Source organism: Euleptes europaea, chromosome 2, assembly GCF_029931775.1.
Source record: "Euleptes europaea isolate rEulEur1 chromosome 2, rEulEur1.hap1, whole genome shotgun sequence".
NCBI lineage: Eukaryota > Metazoa > Chordata > Lepidosauria > Squamata > Sphaerodactylidae > Euleptes > Euleptes europaea.
Window position 1 is genome coordinate 91,755,937 of NC_079313.1, and position 21,996 is coordinate 91,777,932.

Here is a 21,996-nt window from a genome sequence, read left to right on the forward strand (position 1 = left end):
CAATGGGGGCATTTTCTATTTTTTAAATGCCTTTTATTTTCTTTGCGGCAGCCATGAAGCCTCTGTGGAGGCGGCGCAGAGGCGCCGTTCCCGGCCACTGCCTAACTGCCCCTCATTTCAGGAATGAGCTCCCTGTCAGTGTGGTGTAGTGTTAGAGTGTTGGACTAGGCTGTGAGAGACCCGGGGTCAAATCCCCTCTCTGCCATAGAAACGTCCTGGGTGACCTTGGGCCAGTCACTCTCTCTCAGTTGAACTACAGCCTGTGGTTTCCACCTACTGGCTAGCCTTCTCTTAAGAGAGCCCACCTGGCATCCACTAGAGCTCACGTTTTTTCTGTCACATCTACCACCTTATGGAACAGGCTGCCTGAGGCAGTGAAGTTTGTAAGAGGCATTTCAAGGCCATTTTATTTGCTAGAGCTTTTAATGAGGTAGAGACTGCAGGCATTTTGAGCGGGTTGAGGGGTAATTTGTCATTTTTATTGTTGATTGTATGTTTTAATTTAGGATTGGTAAGCTGTTTTGAGCCAAGGGGAAAGGTGGTGTATAAATATTTTAATTAATAAATAACATAAATATAACTTATCTTCTAAGGGGGTTGCTGTGTGAATAAAATAGAGGAGGGGCAGATGATAATGTAAGCCATTTTGAATCCCTGTTTGGAAGAAAAGTGGGCTATAAATAGTGCGTGAGCTATCATGGGAAATAGCAGTTGGTTAGCTCCTAATGTGAAAAAACAGACTCCAGTAAAATCTTCAACTCAGCAGCATAACTAGCTCCTCCCACCCATCCCTGTATAAGCAAGAAGGAAGGTAGAATTTGCCATGTAAGTTCCAGATGCCATTAAACAACCATCTGTGCTTCTGTTTTTTCTTCCTTCCCTTTAGCAATGGATAATCTGCAAGAGAGAGCTCTGCACATCCGAAAAGTCCTTCTGACTTTGCCTAAAACCACTTTGATTGTAATGAGATACCTCTTTGCATTCCTCAATCAGTAAGTATTCCCTAAATTACAGTGGTCCTTGAACCTTTTGAAGGGGGGGGGGGGGACCCGCTTCTAAACTTATCCTTCTCTTGGGACCTAGCAGTGCAGCCTGGGACTCAACTTGGGCCTGGCTGCTGCTTTCGTAGCTCCAGGAGATAACTGATGTAGACTATGCCTTTTGCCTGCTGTACCACTGCTGGCCCAGGGTCACAGGTAGTTAGATCTCTCCACTAGCACTGCAGGGGATCCAAGCCATTTCCCTCCCTTTTTTCACCCCCACAGCTTTGTTTTGTTTTTTCTGCCCCCCACTAGCCCTTTTCCTCCCCTATCATCCCCCCTACCGCTGTCTTTTCCTGCTGCCCCTGCTGCCTCCTTCCAGGGTCACCCTGTGGAGATAGAACCTCTCTCCCCCTCCCCACCACCTCCTCCTTCCTTCCCACTTTCTCCAGTCACTGCCATGCCCTCTTACAGCACCGCCTCCCCCACCTGCCTGGCTCAGCTGGCAGCTGCCCTAGAACCTCTGTCACCTATTCCACCATCTCCTCCTTTCTCCCTTGCCTCCTGTACTGTCACAGTGGCTGCTCCTCCTAGGGTGCCCAGCAGCCGCACCTTCCAGCAGCTCCTGTTAGCTTTGGGTGTTCATGCAGTTGCTAAGCAACTCTCAGAATGGCAGCCAAGATCTCACAGTGTAGGGTCAGGACAGCTCAGGTTTTTCTCCTTCTAAGTGAACCTTTTTAGAGTTTTAAATGTTCCTTCCAATTTTGATTTCGATTTTTGTCCCAGGTTTTTACAAATATACCCCCAGTGTGTACCTGTCACCGATATGTGGGCTTTTGATCCACATTATTTAGGTCAGGTTCAGAATTAGATATATGATGTAGGTTCAGCTCTGAAGTGCCAGAGCATAGGCAGTCATTTGCCACTCTGGTTTGATTGTACTGTATCCATGTGACCAGATGTTGACTATTGCATTATATCATTTATGCCTTACTGTAAGTTAATGTTCTGTAAGTCAAATCATTTCTGTAAGTCACTGATGAAAAGAATAAGCAGGCAGCACAAACCAAAGGGTGGGGGAAGTTGGAACAAACTGCTGAAATCAAACTTGAGATTCCTCTGTTCTAAAGCAAAATAATAATATCCCATGCCAAGACAATCCAAATTTTGCACCAAAAAGAGTGACTTCTGTTCATTAAGCAAAATTGGCTTGTATTTATTTATGTTACGTCGTTTATTCCTTTGTTAATAATGGGGAGGAAATTTCTCTTCAGAGCCTCAAGGGATTATAACTTGCTTTTAAAAGAAATTCTGAAAGCTGAGATGTTAGCAATGCCAACTTGTGTGTCCAACAGTCAGTTTTGTGCTTGTATGGCAAGGAAATGCATAATGTTCATGACCATGCCAAAGAGTTTTAAGCCATTTCATCATTTGTGAGTTTTCATTCTGAAATGTGTTCCCCCTAGACAAAGAATGTAATACAGTCTCCTGTACATACATAAACAAACTTCATCTTATAGGTACTGAAATAGTAAATGTGACATGGAAAAACATTGTGATAATTTGGGTATAATTTTATAGGAGTAGCAGTGTGTAACAGCAAAAATAAGCAGGAGTCCGGGCTCTAGTCCATGAAATCTTATGCTACAATAAAAAGGGTTTTGTCTTCAAGGTGCCACAAAAGAGCTTACTTGCACTGAATCCAGATGGATACTTTGAAACTGAGTTCTGCTGCAGAGCTCAGTCTCTGGATTTGTACCTCTTTAATAGTATGAAGAATTAATGTCCTAGTCACAATGGCTAGATTTTGTGCTGTAGTTTGCATTTTCAGCACTGCGTAACTTTAAGGGAGGAACCCATGTAGTGTTAAAATGACAAATCAGCTATTATTACCCCCAGCACAGTGACTTCGATAAAGTTAGGGAAACTGGGCTTCGTGAATGGATTAATGTTACTGTTTTGTTTGGCAAGGTCGTAGTGACATCTCTTGAGGTGAGATGAACCTTGGGAAATTAGATTCTTCCAAACAGCTATTGATATTTCGTGAATGAGTAAAGATGCCTCTGGCAGCGTTCCCACAGTGATGGGAAACAGTGCAGCAGAAGGTTTTCATGCCACAAACCATTGCCATAACCTTCTCAGAGCAAACTACTTTGAGATGTGCATCATGTGGAGTTCTCTTTGTCTTCTGCACAGAGAAAGATGACACTGCATCTCATTCCCACGCACCTAATTCTTAGTTGGATAAGTAGCGCTTCCAAATACAAAAAGTCAATAAATAACCAATGATTTTATTTTAAGTGAGTTTATGCCACATGCATGCAAATACAATATAATTAAAGTAAAATCGCTTCTCTGTCCGATCTGCCTCTGGAGCAGATGTGCATGCAGGAAGAAGTCTCTGTCCCACACAGGCTGGCGCCCTCCTGCATTCTTTGGAAGTGTGGAGAGAGGGAGGAGGAATGCTGGTTCAAATTTCAGCTGTGTCCTGAATTAACTAGATTCGAGTCCAGTGGCACGTTAGAGACCAACAAGATTTTCGGGGTATAAGCTTTCGAGAGTCAAAGCTCCCTTTGTCAGATACCAGTCAGTATTGAGACCTCTGAGGCCTCATATCCCAGTCAGAAGGTGGGAGGGGTCTTTCAAAACTCAGGATGCCAAGGTGCTGTGCATATTATAATCAGCTTGATTAGAGCAGAAGAAAAATGCTTGGGGACAGAAAATTAGCATCTGTAGTGAGATAAGAATCTGACCTCCCCATTCAGCCCTGGGTGGGGGGGTTCTGAATTTGTGAATGAAGTTCACTTACAAGTTCTCAAATGCAGCAGTTGTAATTTGATATGTTTGGTATGGATCTACAATGAGTTACATCAGAATGCAGTCTATTCCTTGTGTGTCTTTGTGGTGTTCTTTTGGTGCAACATTTCATACTTACTGAGATCAGAGTTCATGAGCAGGCCAAGAGTTTTGCCCTAGGCCTAAACACATGGAACGGTACTTGGAAATGTCCCATGATAGCAGAAAAGTTTAGTGAGAATGCAGCATTACATCATTCCTTGTTCAGCCATCTCAGAAAAGGCCAGTAAGCAGCATATGCTGGCATTTGTATCCATTCATTCTCCTGTTGCTTCCAGAAATGGGGCCTTCCAATTATGGATGATTGTCAGATTCAAGATGCAGGGATTTTATTTGTTCGAGGTTCTGTTATTGGAGTTATGTTCATTATTGAGACTGTGTCCACTTCCGTGCAGAACTCATTCTGCTTGAGAGGCAAATATGTCCTATTTCAGTTACCTGCTTGATCTTGACCTCTTCCACACATTGGAGTTACTCCTCATTTTCTTGGGACTCTATCCACAAGCATTGGAATCGGTTTGGACAGTTTTCTTCTGCTCATCCGCTCTCCTGTGCACTTTTACAGTTGTGGAGTCCGTTTATTTTCTTCTGCACATGGTTTAAATAATGAGAATTTTCAAGGGAGGGTGCCTTCATCATTGGTGGCATTATCGGTGATGTCAGAACACTCCCCTCCTTTTTTTAAAATACGGCCCTAAAATAGTGATATAATGCTGCAGAGTTAGAATTATATATTAAGCCGGATCTCTGAATTCTTAGCTTTCATTAAAAAAGACAGTGTTTCTATCCCCATCCATTGTGGAGATATGCCATTTTCCTTATATCTCCACGAGGAAAAAGACTTAGTTGTTGTTTTTTAATGAAAGCTGGAAAGTCAGAGAACCTGCTTAAACTATCATTGTAACACTGCAGCATTATATCTCTATTTAAGGGCTTTTTTGTTGAAATCCTTTGTTGGAGGGGAGTGGTTTAATGATAACAACAGTCCACTCATTGAAAAGTGGGCTGGAGGTGGGTGGGACAAAGAAATTGATAAAAACATTATGCATTAGGAAAAAGCCAACTCAAAATCAGCTTCCAGAAAAATATTGGAGTAAAAGTCATCTCAAAAGTGTGTCTGGGGGGAATGGGGGGTGGGCACCAAAAAAACAAAGTGAAAATTAAAAGCACAAAAATGCATGCTGAAATAAGGGAATAAATCGAAGCAGTTCAGGGCCAGAGCCAATGGAAAAAAGCCTTGCGGAAAAGCCCCTTGTCTCTAAATATTACTTGTATTTTCACTGCGAGAAATAGGAGTCATCTTGTATTGGAGAAGCAATGTGCATATTTGCAAAGTACATTATACTTGTTGAAATAATATATAACAGCAAAGCCATACGTGTGGGTGTGCCTGTGGGTTCAGGTAGCATTCAGTTTGTAAAACCCATCAAGAGCCTTGTTATTTGCTTTTCAGTGGAGATCCTGATAAATCAGTAATCTTTTCAGGAATATCCTTCAACTTGGGAGCACTGATTTGTTGTTGATCAAATGAAGCAATTCATATGTTTAAACCTGCTGTGGCATTGCAGTGGATGGCAACAGAGTCTTCATTCTAACTGAGAAAACTCAAAGACATCCACCCACAAAGTATGCCATTGTTCTGTCACTCTTCCAAGCTGTAAGCTGGAAAGACCACACTTCCTGCTGTTCAGGAATAGAAACTTTCCACAACAGTGTTAAGAAATTCTTCCATGCCTTGGGATTCCCATTCTTCAGATGCCGCCTCTGAAGTCACTGATGTGAATGTTTGCTTCCGCATTCAGTAGTATCTCATTGTTCAAAGAAGTAGACTCAAAAACTGTGAGTGTTCAAGAGGGTTTGGTCTGGCTCCTAACCACTATATTTTATATTTAATCATTAACTAGTACCCTGAAAAGCCCAAATGACAGCTTTGATTAAATTTTATTTAGAAAAAAACCCTGTAGGTCAAAAAACTACATGGCCATACAAGGAATCTATTCTTCCCAATGCAGATGGTAAATATGCCTACAAATAATTCAGCAGATGTTCCAAACAAGAAGTACCATAGCTTTGAAAATGAGTTTGATAAGGAATAGAGAATAAAACTGCTGCTGTCATAATGCCCTTGTACAAATCTATGGTGAGACCACACTTTGAATGTTTTGTACAGTTCTGTCCACCACACCTAAAAAAGGATATTGCAGAGCTTGAGAAGGTGCAGAAAAGAGCAACCAAAATGATCAGGGGGCTAGTGCAACTGCCCTATGAGAAGAGGTTAAAACACTTAGGGCTATTTAGCTTGGAAAGAGGCAGTTAAGGGGAGACATGATAAAGGTCTATAAAAGTATGCATGGTATGGAGAGAGTGGACAGGGGAAAGCTTTTCTCCCTCTCTCATAATACTAGAACCGGGGGGGTCATCTGTTGAAGCTGGAGGGTGAGAGATTCAAAACAGAGAAAAGGAAGTATTTCTTCACACAACTCATAGTTAAATTGTGGATCTCCCTGTGGATGTGGTGATGGCTGCCAACTTGGAAGGCTTTAAGAGGGGAGTGGACATGTTCATGGAGGAGAGGGATATTCATGGTTACTAGTCATGATGCATACCTATTCTCTCCAGGATCAGAGGAGCATGCCTATTATATTAGGTGCTGTGGAACACAGGCAGGATGATGCTGCAGTTGCCTTGTTTGTGGGCTTCCTAGAGGCACCTGGTTGGCCACTGCGTGAACAGACTGCTGGACTTGATGGGCCTTGGTCTTATCCAGCATGGCTTTCTTGTGTTTGTTTGAGTTTGGTTCTGTGTAGGAACATGATGTGCTGAAGAATAGCTGCTAGCTCGTTTATCCTTTTAAATAGCTATACCTTTATTGGAACACTAGCCTGATCCATCCCTAAGATTGTGGGAGGAAATTACAGTAAAAAGCAAATAACCAAATATTCAATTAAACATCCTTATACAAAGAACTTTTTTCCCAGTTAGAAGCTGGCCATTGAAAATCAGGCTCCAAATGGAATGTTTTGTAGGGCTTCCAGCTGAAGCTTCAATGCTGATGAGCCGCCCTGGAAAGGGGGCAGCAGAATGGTGGCCCAAAAGCCTGCCCTTGACCCTGCTGTCTGAACTTGGTACTAAGGTATAACACCTGAGCAAGCTTTCACAAATGGAAGAGACGGCAGGGCCAGCATGCTGTATATTAAAAACATTTGCTTTGAGTTGTGCTCTTGACAGCTGAAGACTGAGCTTTCTAATCAGCAGTCAGAAGGTAGATTATCTTGTGACAGTTGCCAGCCTTTTCAAAGCAAAGCTGTCCTTCTAAATCTCATTGAACTTCAGATGTTTTCACTGTGTCGCACTGACTAAGGCTCAAAATGCCAGGGTCTGGCATTATGTGCTGAATGCTGGCAGGAGGGTTTTAGCGGTCTCACCAGTTCTTGGGCAGCTGAAAGAGAGAGACGTTTCGGCCGTGACGAAGGGTGCAAATGAAAAAAGTCAGAGGGGTGTTTTGCTTGCCAGGTTCTTCGCAAGCCTTGTGCTGTGAACTGTAGAGCAGCATGAAAGTCCACACTTTCATTTGTCTCTTGGCAGCATGCAAGGTGTTTGCTGCTGCAGCTGCTATCCAGGCAGGGTGCATGGAACAAAATGCCAAGAAATGAATCCCTGGCAGCAACATTCAATCTGCACGGGGAATAAACCTCCTTAAAAGGGAATGAGATGGTGACACTCTTTCTCTCCCCCCCCCTTTAACAAATGTCCTATGTGTTAATTGAAGGGATGTTCAGAAAATGGAAAAGGTGCTGACTGTTTATTAAAGAAATGAATGTGTTAATCAGCAGGAAAATGCTCTGAGCATACATTCTGTGCATATGTATCTGAGAAAGACCATCCATGTAAGTGCAATGAATTTGATCCAAGACTCTGCATCCAGGAAAAAAGCTCCCATTTCCTTCAGTAAATACTTTCAGAGCTTTGGGTGGTGATTAGTTTTGCTAAATTGCCCCAAGATATTCTTGCTATGTTGGATCATGTTTAAAAAGATGATAAGGAAGATCTTACCCGTCTTTCCATTTTTGCAACTTGTTATCTGTTGAGATTTGTCGGTATTGTTCATTCATTTTCAGCATCCTCCTTCTCTGTCTTCCTCAGTTTATCACAGTTCAGTGAAGAGAACATGATGGATCCTTACAACTTAGCCATCTGCTTTGGGCCCACACTGATGTCAGTGCCTGAAGGCCATGATCAAGTCTCTTGCCAAGCTCACGTCAATGAGCTGATCAAAGCTATAATCATCCAGCATGAAAATGTCTTCCCAGGACCAAGGGAGCTGGAAGGCCCTGTGTACACCCGGGGCGGGAGCACCGAGGATTACTGGTACGGTAGGAGGCCCTAAGTGACAGGTGCGGGGGGGGAGGGGAGAGACAGAGCTAAGACTGTTCAGTAAATGGCATGTTTCGGCAATAGTATCACTTTCCAGTTTCAAAAGCTGGCCCTAGAGGTTATTCTGTTTCGTTGATGCCAACGCTAAATGGCTGTAGTTTCCTCTGGAGTATCACAGATTTTGCCATCCTAAATATACAGGGCCCTGAGTATTCAGAAAGTAGCTGGTACAAGTGTGCTTTGTTATTCTGAAGGAAACTAATGCAGTCTCTGACCAGTCCATGAAACTGTCCATAAGGACATTATGGTAATTGCCTTAATCTGCTGGTGAAAGCTGCTCAGCAGACACATTGCCTGAGTTCATCACTGACATTCTTCTCATTTTTCTGCGTATCCTGAGTGACTTTACTGCAGAGGCGAGGTTGATTGCAATTGAACCTAGAAAGCCGTAGCACAGTTTGTTTTCAGGGCAGCAGCGGTGAGCAGGAAAACTCGAAGCCTGCCTTGCTTTCTAGCCCAGCACACAGGAGGCCTTGGCTGTGCATTCAGCCTGAAATCAACATCTGCAAACAATTCGGAGCAGCTCCCGTCATCGTTGGGGAGGGTCTGTTGCAGCAGGGAAGGGAGCCATTTGCTCTCATCCACTGTGTACTGAAAGGGGAAGGATGCATTGTTAGATAAAATCAATGGACAGAGCATCAAAATGCCCCCTTTGCCTTTCCTCCTCAACATTACACTCAACATAGGCACTGAGTCCCTTGCTGCAAATTATTTTCTTGTATTTGCATTTACAGAAAGTGAAGCTTGTTTATTAGCTGAAGTTATATATATTTTTTGCCTCTTCCCACTGTTTCATCACAAAAGTCCATTGCACACAGTCACAAGACTATTATAATAGGCTTCTATTTGTGCCAAGCAGGGTCAGCCCTGGTTAGTATTTGGATGGGAGACCACCAAGGAATACCAGGGTTACTGTGCAGAGGAAGGCACTGGCAAACCACCTCTGTTAGTCTCTTGCCATGAAAACCCCAAAAAGGGGTCTCCATAAGTCGTCTGCGACTTGACGTTACTTCACACATATTTGTGCCTTTGGTTGAAGCTTGCAGAATACCAGTCAGTAGAATTCTCGGCTGGAAAGGGAGCCGAGAAATGGGGCCTCTTCCTACTTCAGTAGTTTGAGTTTTAAGGCTGTTTCTAAAGTTGTGGGAATGTAATCTGAGAACAGTTGAAAATACCTATTACTGCAAAGTTTGCCTTGCTTTGTATGTAAACTTTTTTGTGTGAAAAAAACTGCTTCAGAAGCAAGTTGGTTCCATTATTATCCATAGCTTGGGCCAGGGTTACACCATGCACGACAAGACTCTCAGTTTTCAGATTGAATCCCAAAAACCAAGGAAACACCACACAAGTATTTATTGAAATAGTACTCTAAAATACAGTTTTAAAAGGTGCACAGGACAGAATAAGAAAACAAGAACGCTTAGCTAATTAATTATCCTAAACATGCCTGGCAGCCTTCTATGCCTCCAGAGCAGATATTATCTGGTGCAGTCCATGCAGCTTGGACACTGCCACGCTGTCAGGGCTCATACTGTCAGGACTCAAGGAAAAAGAACCACGTGTTACCTCGTAACCAGAGTCTAACCCCAAGACCAGCCCTTTCAAAAAACAACAACCCCCAAATCATACCGAAGACTTCATGTTTTATTCCCCGTTGTCCAGCAACAAGGGCAGACTTCAGGATCCAATCAGGACACTGCCATGGAGATAACGTGATTCTCTGCAGCCGAACCAAATCACCTCATTAGCAAGTGATAGTTCTAATGCTAGTCAAGGCTAGTTCTAATGAGGCATTTGATAATAAGGCAGAGATGTTCTCCCTCCCTAATATGGCCTTAGTGCATGCATAATCTCATTGCACCTGGATCTCTGTAACAGAACGTCTCTGTCTTTTCATGAGACCCATCTTCCCATAATTCTGTTAGGCCTACCAGGCAGGCACAACTTCGTACAGATTTTGGTCAAGCAAAGCTAGTTTCTCTATAGGACTAACTGTAATGAGATGCTGATTTTTGTTCAACGTGCATGTGCAATCACAGACAGACTTTTCTGTTAAGCATGACTATCAATTCCCATCAGGGCAATATGAACTATAACACTTTGAATGTGCTTGATGCCCCCCAAAAATGTAGTGAACAGAGTGAAGGACTTGTTTAGCTTGAAACAAAGACCCATCTACAAACAAGTTTTTGGCGTGATGGTGGTAGAATATAGCTTCTGTATCAGGACAAAAAAAGAAGGCTGACTTGTCATAATTTTCTTTTCCATTCCCTGTCTTAGGAAGATGTAAGACTTGTTCCAGTCTTCCGCGTATGCCTTGCCTATACCTAGAGGGATCCCCCCCCCCAGGACAAATAGGACTCTGTTCTCTCCCCATCCCTTTGCTTTGCTTGTGAATGGGCAGTCTGAATGCCAGGCCATTTATGGGGAATGGGAGACCTCTGTGTACCTCCTATATCCCTTTCAGCCTTCCCCTACCCACTGAGCCAAATAATGCAAACTCTGAGCTCATGAGCCAGGATGTAAGAAAAACACTCAGGCCTCCCATTCCCTGTAATCGTGCCTCAGAGAGAAAGGGAACAGGTCTCAATGCACTACACTCATAAACGTCTGGCTTAAGCCCATGGCATTTACCATTTTCCAATAATAATATCCCTTTAAAAGTGTGCCAAATGGCATCTATGACCCTGAGCATTATTCAGGCCTGCCATTCAGGCCTAATTAAGAGAGTAGTGGAGTGAAATTTTTAAAAAGAAGAATGAGAATTGTTCTCGGGCGGATGGAATCTTAATGTTTACTGGGATACGGGTAGGTTTAGCTCAGTCTCTTGGGTGATAAGCTAAATAATAAACTTAATTTGACATTTTTTAAACTTCTGGGAGTCTAGTGGAAAGTATAACTCAGCACAAGATGTCAATCAGTAGCTACTAGCGATGGTTACAGGAGGGAGCCTCCATCTGCAGAGGCAGCAGACCTCTGAATACAAGTGCTGGGAGGCAGCAGCTGGGGAGGGTCTTGGCCTCTATGCCCTGTTTGTTTGGCCCTCCCAGGGAACTGGTTGGCTCCTGTGTGAAACAGTATGCTGGACCAGACAGACCACTGGTCTGATACAGTAATATTCTATGTATTGTAACAGCCAAAACCAAGTCATCCTCATTCAAAATGCACACGTGCAGAGCAGCACCCCACTGCTGGCACCAGGTTTTACCAGCGGATGGGAATACTCCCATGTCTTTCAGAATGCCACAGTAGGGTGTGCCCCCGCCTCCTCTCCTTCCTCTGCCCCTCCTCTTCCATTGTAATTCCCTCTTTGTCTTGCAGCGAAAGCCCTCATGGGGAGACTGCCTCCACAGAAGATGTCGTTCAGGATATGGCCACTGAACACCACACAAGCGATGATGGTGAGTACCGCCTGATGGCTACTTCAAAGCTGCCCTGGTTAGGAAACTCCCAACTTCTGCCCAAGGTAGGATGAGATGGGAAGATGCCATCTTCAGAATAATGGCTGCACTCAGAGTTTATAAAATATGTCTGTGATAGAAAATGTAAAAATTCCAAGGGGAATTTATGGACTTCGTTTCAAGTATATATAATACAGTTGTCTTCTCAGTGCTCCTAGGGGAGTACTTGGAACAAATGTACATGAATAAACATTTGATGGCATTGGGCAAGCAACATGGTTTCATTAACTGAGAATCTGACTTGACTTGACAGGTAATGCTGATATCATCAGACATTGCTTCCTGTTTGGGGTGGGCTCCAGGTATTCTTTTGGGAGTAATTCTGTTTATACCAAGTGTGCTGACAAACCTCAGCCAATTTGAGACCGTTCAACTTTGCATTGCAGATATAGGGTCAGAAAGGTACTGAATATAATCTGTAGGATCCCATAGGGCTGTGAACTAATCTATTTCAGAACTATCCATAGCTGGATCAACACAGAAGTTTCATGTAGATATGAAGATAAACCATGTGCAAACATATTGCATGAATAAGAATACATTGCAGAATGGGATGGTAATAAACTGCTTACCTTGTTTATTAGCTAGAACAATCCAATTGCTGTGTTGGTGTTAACATTTAGTGGTGGTGGAAAGTGCCATCAAGTCACAGCTGACTTAAGGCGACGCAATAGGGGTTTCAAGGCAAGGGACATTTGGAAGTGGTTTGCCATTGCCTGCCTCCATATGGACTGAGAGAGTTCAGAGAGAACTGTGACTGGCCCAAGGTCACCCAGCAGGCTTCATGCGGAGGAGTGGAGAATCAAACCTGGTTCTCCAGATTAAAGTCCATCATTCTTAACCACTACACCAGTGAGTTGCTTTCAGTGTACCAAAACAGAGATTTTCTAAGTCTAAAAGTGGGGTCAAAATGGATAAAACATTGTTAAAAATTTTCTCTTTGGTCTTCTACAACTCCAACATTCATCCTTGTGTTCCTTAATGAGGTCAATTGCCCTGTAGTGTTTTTTTGCTGCTGTTTTACCCTTGTACTTCCAAAGGGAAATACTTTAATAATGGGTTAATTTTTCTTGGCCACTGGTGGCACTCTTAAGGCATCCATCAAGAGTTTTCATTTCTGTGGCTGACTTTGGGGTTTATTCAGCAACAGATTCATTATTCAGCAACAGATTCATTAGCGAAGTATACATTTTGTTTGACTGTGCGCTTGATTAGAAATGCTGTGATCCCTGGACTTCCCTTTGTAGCATCCTGGTGGTTCACTTATATGGGCTGTAGGCATATTGTCTGTGAATTATATATTTATCTAAAACATTTTTATGCCGCCTTTCCACACAGAGTCAACTAGGCATAACATAAGAACTAACATAAGAACTATATTATGTCGACTAACATAAGAACATTGAAACATTTAAACAATGAAAAACAGTTAAAATTATAACATTTAGTTAAAACACATAAACAAACAAACAACACTAGGAAGATGGGAGTTAGTCCCAGTCCCTTTTGATAAAGGGTTTACTTCAGTTATGTTGAGGGGGTCCTACCTGAGGATAGAGAAATGAACGAGTTGATTTATAAGATCTTTGCTCCTAACTGTACAGTTCCATTGTTCTTGTTAGGCCAGGTGCTGACAGCTCAGCAGGGCAGCTATTGCAGTGATGTTGGAACCTTTTCTGTTGTGTTGAGAGAGAGTTAATGGACAAAAATCATTTGGCTGCTCTTCTGTACAGAGGGGTGGATTAGTAGCTACTTCTGATCTTTATCCCCAGCTGAGTGCAAGCCTTGCAGTGCAGGCCTCCTTTCATTGATATCCAATGTCCCTTGCTTAGCTGAAGCCAGAGTCCAAAAAGAAACACTGGAAGTTAAGGAACTTGAGAATCCTGCTGATTTTGGCCTAATAAACAATTGCAAATGAAATATATGGTTCCCTTGTTTGTAATAAAACACAGAAAGGAGCCTTAAAAAGGGGGGGTATTACTTGGTGCCAGCAACCAAATGAGTCAGAGGAAAAGAAAGAGCTAGAATAGTCAACTGTACCGTTCAAGGAGTCAGCTGGAAAAAAAACCACAAGTTTAAAAACACAAGTGAATGATCTGTCACCCTAGTGAGCATCTTGATGGTTGGCGTGAGCTGATAACTCAAACCTTCTGTCTGCAAACTGTTCTGAAATGCTTTGCTTGGGGAAATCTTTGTCTCTTTCTGTCACTGGAAAATCCATTACTGAAGTTTCAATCCAGCAGATGTGGTTGATTGGCCTTGGGCCAGTCTTTATAGCCTTTGGGGTTAATCTAGATTGGCTTTGCTTGCTCTAAATTCATTTTTTATTTCCTGAGAGATGATGCCCATAACACCATTGATCTTTCCCAGGAAAGGACATCCTTCTTGAGCATACACTTTTCCTGAAGGATAATTTTCAATGGCTGTCTGTTCTGTTGCCTACTGTAGACTCTTTTGTGGTGCCTTACTGCACAATGAAAGGTTTTTCAAGCTGAGTGAAATCAACAAAAATCCGCCTTATGATGAGTATGTTCCTCAGAGCTGAACAGAATTTACCATCAAAAAGAGGAAGGGAGGAAAGAACTAGCCTCAAGGTTGATATTGGGAGGACACTGTAGAAATTCATAAGCAAGCAAAATGTTCATCAGGCACATTGAGCTGAAGCATCTTGGAGACCAGAGGTCTTCCATTCCCCAAGCACCACTAAACCTTTGCTTCCCAGCCCAGAATAATTTTTAACCACTTAAAGAAGAGCTTCCTGTTCATAGATGCTCATTTTATTGCTCATGTTGTTGTTTTTAAATCTGCCCTGAGAGAAGGCTATTTGTATGGTTCTGTATGCCTTATGCCAGAAACAGGTAAAACACATACTCTAAAAGTACAATCCATGAGTGATTCCAATGGGCTTGGACTGGGGTAACTTCTGTAAGAGATTGCACTGTAAATTATTTAACCTGAAATAATTTTTACTCAGTACAATAACAATGTGTGCTGTTAATATAACAGCAACTATGTTCACCAATCCCATTTCCCAAACCTCTTATATTTTTTCGATCTGTACACCTCTCAAATATTTGAAGATGCCCTTGGACTGCAGACAGCGTAGTTATTCAGGCAGAGAGAGAATTTGTGCCTATGGAGCAGAACTTTCCTGCCTCCCCCTCCTGCTGCAGTGCAAAATGCCCATTTCATGCTTCAGTGGGAGGAGGAAGCTGAGAAATTCATGCTCTTTGGGTTGGAATCCTTCAATCTATGGAAACACTCTTGTGGATCCAAGCCTCTGTCTATATTCTTGACTCCTATAGAAGAGTGGGGGGAAGATGCCCACTGACCTCATATCACCCTTGACTGCTGGTTAACATGCATCAATGTTGATGGTTTTAGCTGTGTAAGACACCAAGGATTTCCACCCACGGATTCTGGCAGTAGAGCCCTGGGCAACTTACAGGCAGAGGAGTGGATGGCCTTATCTCTGCTGGAGTACTCTAGCTTTCAGGTCACGTGACCTGAGGAATCCATAAGGTCCCACTCGGCTTTCAATAATGGCTGTCTCTATCAGTCTAAATAATTCTTCACTTAACATAGGGTTGGAGTCCGCCTGGAAACCCTACCAGAATTTACACACTGCCCTCTTAGTGAACCCAGACCAAATAAACCACTATGGACAATTTGTGCGGTTTGCATTAAAGATGTAGAGGTGTCTAACATGTTTGTGGCTGACCCTTGTGTTGTAAGTTGCATTTGACCTCTATCATCTCCACTGAGAACATACATGAATCTGTTATCTTTTATTTAAAAAAAATGAAGAGCACAGGATTAAACTTTGTAAGCCTTTTATAAACTTGAGCTTTCATTTTTTTTAAAAAAAATGTTTTTTTTCTTTCTTGTAGAATGTGAACCCATTGAAGCAATAGCCAGATTCGATTACAGTGGCCGAACAGCACGTGAGCTGTCCTTTAAGAAGGGAGCGTCTCTCTTGCTTTATCATCGGGCCTCTGACGACTGGTGGGAGGGCCGTCATAATGGAATTGATGGTCTGATACCCCATCAGTACATCGTTGTTCAGGACACGTATGTTATCTTAAGACTGTTGGGGCATGGGACTTGGAAGAACTAGGGTTCAGTGTCATGCTACTTTTGCAGAAGAGGAAGTCCTTTGGGGATTGTGAACCTTAGTTGCTGCATGTGTTCAGAGTTATGGCTGAACTTAATACAGTTCCCCTGATTTAGAGCACCTTTATCTACCATAAATTGCAGTTTAAGGATCCCAGAACAGCACATGGCCTTTGAGTGTTGCCTTAAAATTGGATGTTGTAATGTGGATGTTGTAAATTGCTTCTTGCAATGTGAAGGAAAAAAGTGACAGTGGTATAAGTTGAGGACAGAACACAGGGCTTGAGGTTGTGACCTTTCTTCTTTCCTAGGGAGGATGGCACGTCAGAAAGATCAAGCCCCAAATCTGAAGTGGAAGTAAATTCTGAACCGCCTGAAGAAAAAGTGACAGCCAGAGCTGGTTCCAACTGCCCAAGTGGCAGCCATGTTGCAGATATTTATCTTGCAAATATCAATAAGTAAGACCCACTATCTGCTTTTCTGTTTTATACAAGGAAAAGTCTGCTGTTGAAAGCAGAAATGTATCTGTTCAGATATAATGGGGAGGGCAGTATCATATTCATATCCAACTAGTGTGTTCTTCAGTTGTACCTTAAAGCAATTAATGGTGTATTTGGTTAGTATATATTTAGGTGGTTCCTTGAGTATTTAGGAATCTACTGTCTCCTTTGATTGTTTTACATTGTGGTCTCAATTGCTCTTAAGGGAAGGAACTCTTGCCAATGTGTCTGCATCTCTTCCAGTCTCTTGTTTTCTGTTACATAACTTCCCCAGCTACTCTGTATAAGGGCACAATGCTATGCAGTTTTCAGCATAGAAGTAGTTCCCATCTAAAGGTAAAGGTCCCCTGTGCAAGCACCGGGTCATTCCTGACCCATGGAGTAACGTCACATCCCGACGTTTACTAGGCAGACTTTGTTTACGGGGTGGTTTGCCAGTGCCTTCCCCAGTCATCTTCCTTTTACCCCCAGCAAGTTAGGTACTCATTTTACCGACCACGGAAGGATGGAAGGCTGAGTCAACCTTAAGCCAGCTACCTGAAACTAACTTCTGTTGGGATCAAACTCAGGTTGTGAGCAGAGCTTGGACTGCAGTACTGCAGCTTACCACTCTGCGTTCCCATCTAGTATTGTATTTTTCACAGAATTGGAAAATCATGTCTATCTATTGGTTCTTGTAGGTTATCCGAGCTGTGTAACCATGGTCTTGGTATTTTCCAAGACCACGGTTACACAGCCCGGATAACCTACAAGAACCAATGAACTCTGACCGTGAAAGCCTTCGACAATATCATGTCCATCTATCCTTCTCCCCTCAAGTGACTGAATGCCTTGTTCATTATTTGCAACCACATGGCCCCAAGTTTGAAACAGCAATGGTTTTCTGAAGTGTCTTGGCGGGTTAGGCCAATGGTTCGTCCAGCTGAGATTTTAAAGACATCCCAAGTCATCTTTTGCAAATGTACATAATATTGCTAGTTGCAACTCTGAAGTCCAGGTCAAGAACATAATTTTTCTTGAAGTGCTTGCTTCATAACCACGTGAAATACAGGGCAATTGTGGTCACTGGGAGTCCCAACGCCTGCTATTAAATCAAACCAGTTATTACAAGTAGAGTGAATTTACTTCAAAGTGCTTATAGGGTGACTTCAATATCTTCCCTTGCTTTTCTGGCATTGTTTGTGTTGTGATGCCGTTTTACCAACAACAACAAAACTCTTGTGCTTTATTATGATTACAGGCAAAGAAAGAGACCTGAGTCTGGCAGCATACGAAGAGCTTTCCGTCAGAGTGATAGTCACGGACTGCCTAGCTCACTGGGAGAGCCGGGCCCACCAGGAGCCATGGCGACTTCTCGGCCTTCCTCGCAACCCATCATGAGCCAAAGTCTTCCAAAGGAGGTGCCAGACACATGCTCTATCAGTGGCCATGGCAGCCTCAACTCCCTCAGCCGACATGCTTCGCTGAAGAACAGGATAGACAGCCCCCACATCCGGAAAAATGTGACTGCAGGAAGGTCAAAGAGCTTTAACAATCACCGACCCATGGACCCTGAAGTCATTGCACAGGTAAGGCAGGGTTCCAGGCTAGCCTTTCATAGAAGCAGATAAATACTTTATCTGAGAACACATGAAATTGTTGTGTTATATTTTATGGTTTTGGTACTATTTGATAGACATATATTGCACTTTTCTGACTTGTGCTAAAGACAATGAAAATAGACAGCATAATAGCATAAGGGTATTCCAGTTTTGTAATGGCAACTGCAGTCCAATGACATCTTTTTATTAGTCTTTAGGTGCTATTTTAATCTATATTATGTGCTATATGCCCTGACCTGGATGGCCCAGGCTAGCCTGATCTCGTCAGATCTCAGAAGCTAAGCAGTGTCAGCCCTGGTTAGTATTTGGATGGGAGACCACCAAGGAAGTCCAGGGTTGCTATACAGAGGAAGGCACTGGCAAACCACCTCTGTTAGTCTCTTGTCTTGAAAATCCCATAAGGGGTCACCATAAGTCGGCTGCGACTTGACGGCACTTTACACACAACACATGTGCTATATGACTCTATCAACTCCTCTCACTTCTATAATTAGCTGTCCCTCTTATCCACTGGGTTATGTACCATGGTGATCAGCGTATGAAAACACATGTGCTTTAAAATATGTATTGTTTTCCTACTTTTCTGTTTCTGCCATTTATAATGTAGAACCTTTTGTGAGACTAGCACCTGGGTCAAGAGAGTTTCAGAACTATCATAACTGCTGCCCTGGTTTTGGCAGCACAATTATTTTGCATTCTGGTTTATGACTTTCCTTTGTGGCTTTTTTTTACTTGTTGCCATTATTTGTGACCATTGATCATGTCACTTTGTTTCACCCGAGCCATTCAGGATAAACATGTATAAGGATTCTGGCAAGGGTAAATGGAAAAGCATACAATATTAATATTGTATATGGCTGTATTTCTACATAATCCAGGTGTCTGTTGCTGAAAGTATTGCTGTTCCAAAGAAGTCAGCGCAGTAAGCCCCTCAAATTCTAGAATGTTTGAAAAACAGGGTGTTTGGTGTCAGAGTTTTAAAGCTTCCACCAGTTCATTAAGTTTGTTTGGCTGTGGCTAGGGGTTGAAGGTTCATGAAAGAACACAATTTAAACAAAAGCAACCTGTCCTGTTTGTCCAGGGCTTTGTGTGTGTGTAATGTGCCGTCAAGTTGCAGCCGACTTATGGCGACCCCTTTTGGGGTTTTCATGGCAAGAGACTAAGAGAGGTGGTTTGCCAGTTACTTCCTCTGCACAGCAACCCTGGTATTCCTTGGTGGTCTCCCATCCAAATACTAACCAGGGCTGACCCGGCTTAGCTTCTGAGATCTGACGAGATCAGGCTAGCCTGGGCCATCCAGGTCAGGGCTTTACTAACCGCTTTTTCAGTGCTTCGCAGTTTCAGGCTGTGATAAGGAGTTACCCTCAAACAAAACAGTTCTCAGGGTTGGTTCCTGTTGGCAGGAATATAGGATGGTTGTGTCAGTGTGTGCACAGCTGTGCTCGGATGTGAGTGCTGAAACCTTCAGGCCTAGTTAGCATAAAAGCCCACACAGTGAAGAAGACCTCTTTGTCTGGATATGTCTACCCAGATGCAAGATCCCTCTTCTTCAACTTCTGACAATGAGCACTGTTCTCACAAAAGGGTTGATAGAATCAAACATTTGTACTATCAGTCCAGAGGGGTGCACAAGCCTATATAAATGTGTTTCAGGTCCCCTACAGACTTCAACAGGGAAACATTACACTCAGTTTCACTTGATTAGCTCTTTGCGGAATGAAGGCCTAATTCTATATTTCTGTTCACCTAATTGGCTGCTATTTCCCCAAGGATTTTGTAACCAGAAGCTGTTACACTAACTGTATGTTTGTGTTGATAGACAAAAGTAATTAATCTTCCATATGTCCCTGTGCACCAGCTACGGGTCTTCAGGCCATCATTTGTTAGTTATTCTGCTACTTAGAGTGGCCCATCTGGAATTGACCAGAGCTTTCCATTGTGGCTCCTGCTCTGTGGAATGGGCTCCCTGAAGAGGTGAGGGAGCACCCCTCCCTCCAGTTGGACATCTTCAGGAGCTGCTGCAAGGCCTGCTCATTAACCAGGGCTTTGGGGGGAATTTGAATGGCAGTAATCTTTTAAAGGGGAAGATGGAGAGAGAGATTAGGGGTTTGATGTTTTATTCCAGTTTTAACTGGAGATGTATTTTAACAATTATTGTAATCCACCTTGAACTACAAGGCAAGGCAGGGTATAAATGTTTTAACAAATAAAATAAATCAGTCTCAACCCATCTATAGAACATAGCAATTCCAGAACGCTTCTCAGAAATGAGATTTTCAAACAGCCAGAGGCTTTAAATACCTCTCCAGAGTCGAGCTAACTACCTCAGTACAGTGGGAAGACTTTTGTCTTTGGCTTCCTCCCCAGCTGTAGATATATTTGCATGCTTGGCCAAGTCTTTTGCTTTCCAGTATGTGATAGATCTGTATAAAGCTCAGGAACACTTAATCTCATATTACAAAGTTAGGCAGCCCACCATAACTTGTTTTCTTGGAAGGAAAAAAAGCACAAGAATGTCAAATGCCAAATGGGGTCTTATAGAAGAAGGCAGTAATAGCTCTTCTATATGTAGTACTTGGCCGTGGCCCAGTCAATAGCCTTTAGACGTCTGTCTGAATATGTCATTTCACTGTTTATCTTGTTTTAGTCTCAACATGGCTCAGGGTAGGTTTTAGTACATTGTTGAAACAAAGCATAACCAGTAAGTCCAAAAAGTAAAATAGCACATACTGTGCACCCGTGAACTGTGGGAGATTGGTTGCACATTGAATACTGCTCCCCCATCCCAGCCTTAAGGTGAATGAGACAGAGAGTTCAGTTAGGCTGTACAGGGTCTCACACAACCACAGGTGGGCTGGTGGTAGTCCACAGAATTTCCCATCTTGCCTACTTCGCACAATAATCGTGGGACTGAGATGGTTAGCCCAGTGGTTTTTTGAGCAGAAAGCAGTGTTGTTGCCGAGTTCTTTCATGCCATATCATCCCTGCTATGACACATGCAGCTGCCACAGTGGAATATATTGATTGTGTTGCCTGGAAAATCACATTTGGAAAGTGTGTCAGAAAACAGCACTTTACATTGCAGCTTGAGATGGATCTGCTCTGAAGGGAGAGGGAACTCATTCCAAAAGTTCTGACTGCAGTGTAACAGTGTGGTTATTCAGGCAGAGTTATCCAGGCAGCCCACCCAGTACCACATACTTATTGGCCCTGCTCCTATGGGTAGCCACAATCCCATTGCTTGCCCTGGTGTCTTTGAAGACAGAGCGAGCCTGCTACTGGTGGTAACCAGGGCTTTGCCCAGCATTTCCCCACAGAGAATTAGTCAAGCTGATTTCCTGTAGTCACGTATGACTTCTCTTTCTGCAGGATATTGAAGCTACTATGAACTCTGCTCTGAATGAACTGCGGGAGCTGGAGAGGCAAAGCAATGTGAAACACGCACCCGATGTAGTCCTCGACACCCTGGAGCCCCTGAAAACCTCCCCAGTTGTGGCACCCACGTCAGAGCCTTCCAGCCCTTTGCATACTCAGATCCTCAAGGACTCTGAACCAGCTTTCCAGCGAAGTGCCAGTACAGCGAGCGATATTCCCTGCGCCTTCAGGCCAGCAAAATCGGTCAAAATAGCTGCCCAGGTCAAACCTCCAGCAACCAGACCAAAGCCGGCGGTTTTCCCCAAAACAACCACCTCAAGCCCTGCAGTTTCCTCAGCATCTCAACAGTCTACTGACAAGTCCTGTACTGTCTGAACTTGAAGTCCTACTGTGAATATATCTCGTTTGTTTGTTTGTTTGTTTTCAGATGAGGGGATCCAGTTAAGGAGACATTACAATTTTTATTTAACTAGTATCAAACTTCTGCGGAAGATTAGTTTATACAGTTGCTATAGCCAGGGTTCTCCCAGCAGCAAAGCCTCAGCTAATTAATCTTCATACTTCTTTCATCAGTGATATTAAAGCGTCACAGCTTCGTATACTGTTAAGACCTAGGAAGCCTTATCTCTGGTCACTGTGGAGTCAGTGAGGAAAAGGCAAAACTGATTAGTCTCTT

General features: G+C 43.1%; 1 protein-coding gene across 4 annotated transcripts in view; it reads left to right on the top strand.

Moving 5' to 3' along the window:
- Positions 1–21,757, top strand: part of SRGAP2 (SLIT-ROBO Rho GTPase activating protein 2) — a 218,188-nt gene extending 196,431 nt beyond the window's left edge. For all 4 annotated transcript variants that reach the window (XM_056844376.1, XM_056844377.1, XM_056844378.1 and 1 more), the window contains exons 16-22: positions 887–992; positions 7,980–8,204; positions 11,592–11,671; positions 15,622–15,802; positions 16,156–16,302; positions 17,585–17,912; positions 21,315–21,757. In XM_056844376.1, the coding sequence (XP_056700354.1) occupies positions 887–992; positions 7,980–8,204; positions 11,592–11,671; positions 15,622–15,802; positions 16,156–16,302; positions 17,585–17,912; positions 21,315–21,695 (1,448 nt within the window). In that variant the 3' untranslated portion in view covers positions 21,696–21,757. The remainder of the gene's footprint in view (positions 1–886; positions 993–7,979; positions 8,205–11,591; positions 11,672–15,621; positions 15,803–16,155; positions 16,303–17,584; positions 17,913–21,314) is intronic.
- The last annotated feature ends 239 nt before the right edge of the window (positions 21,758–21,996 follow it).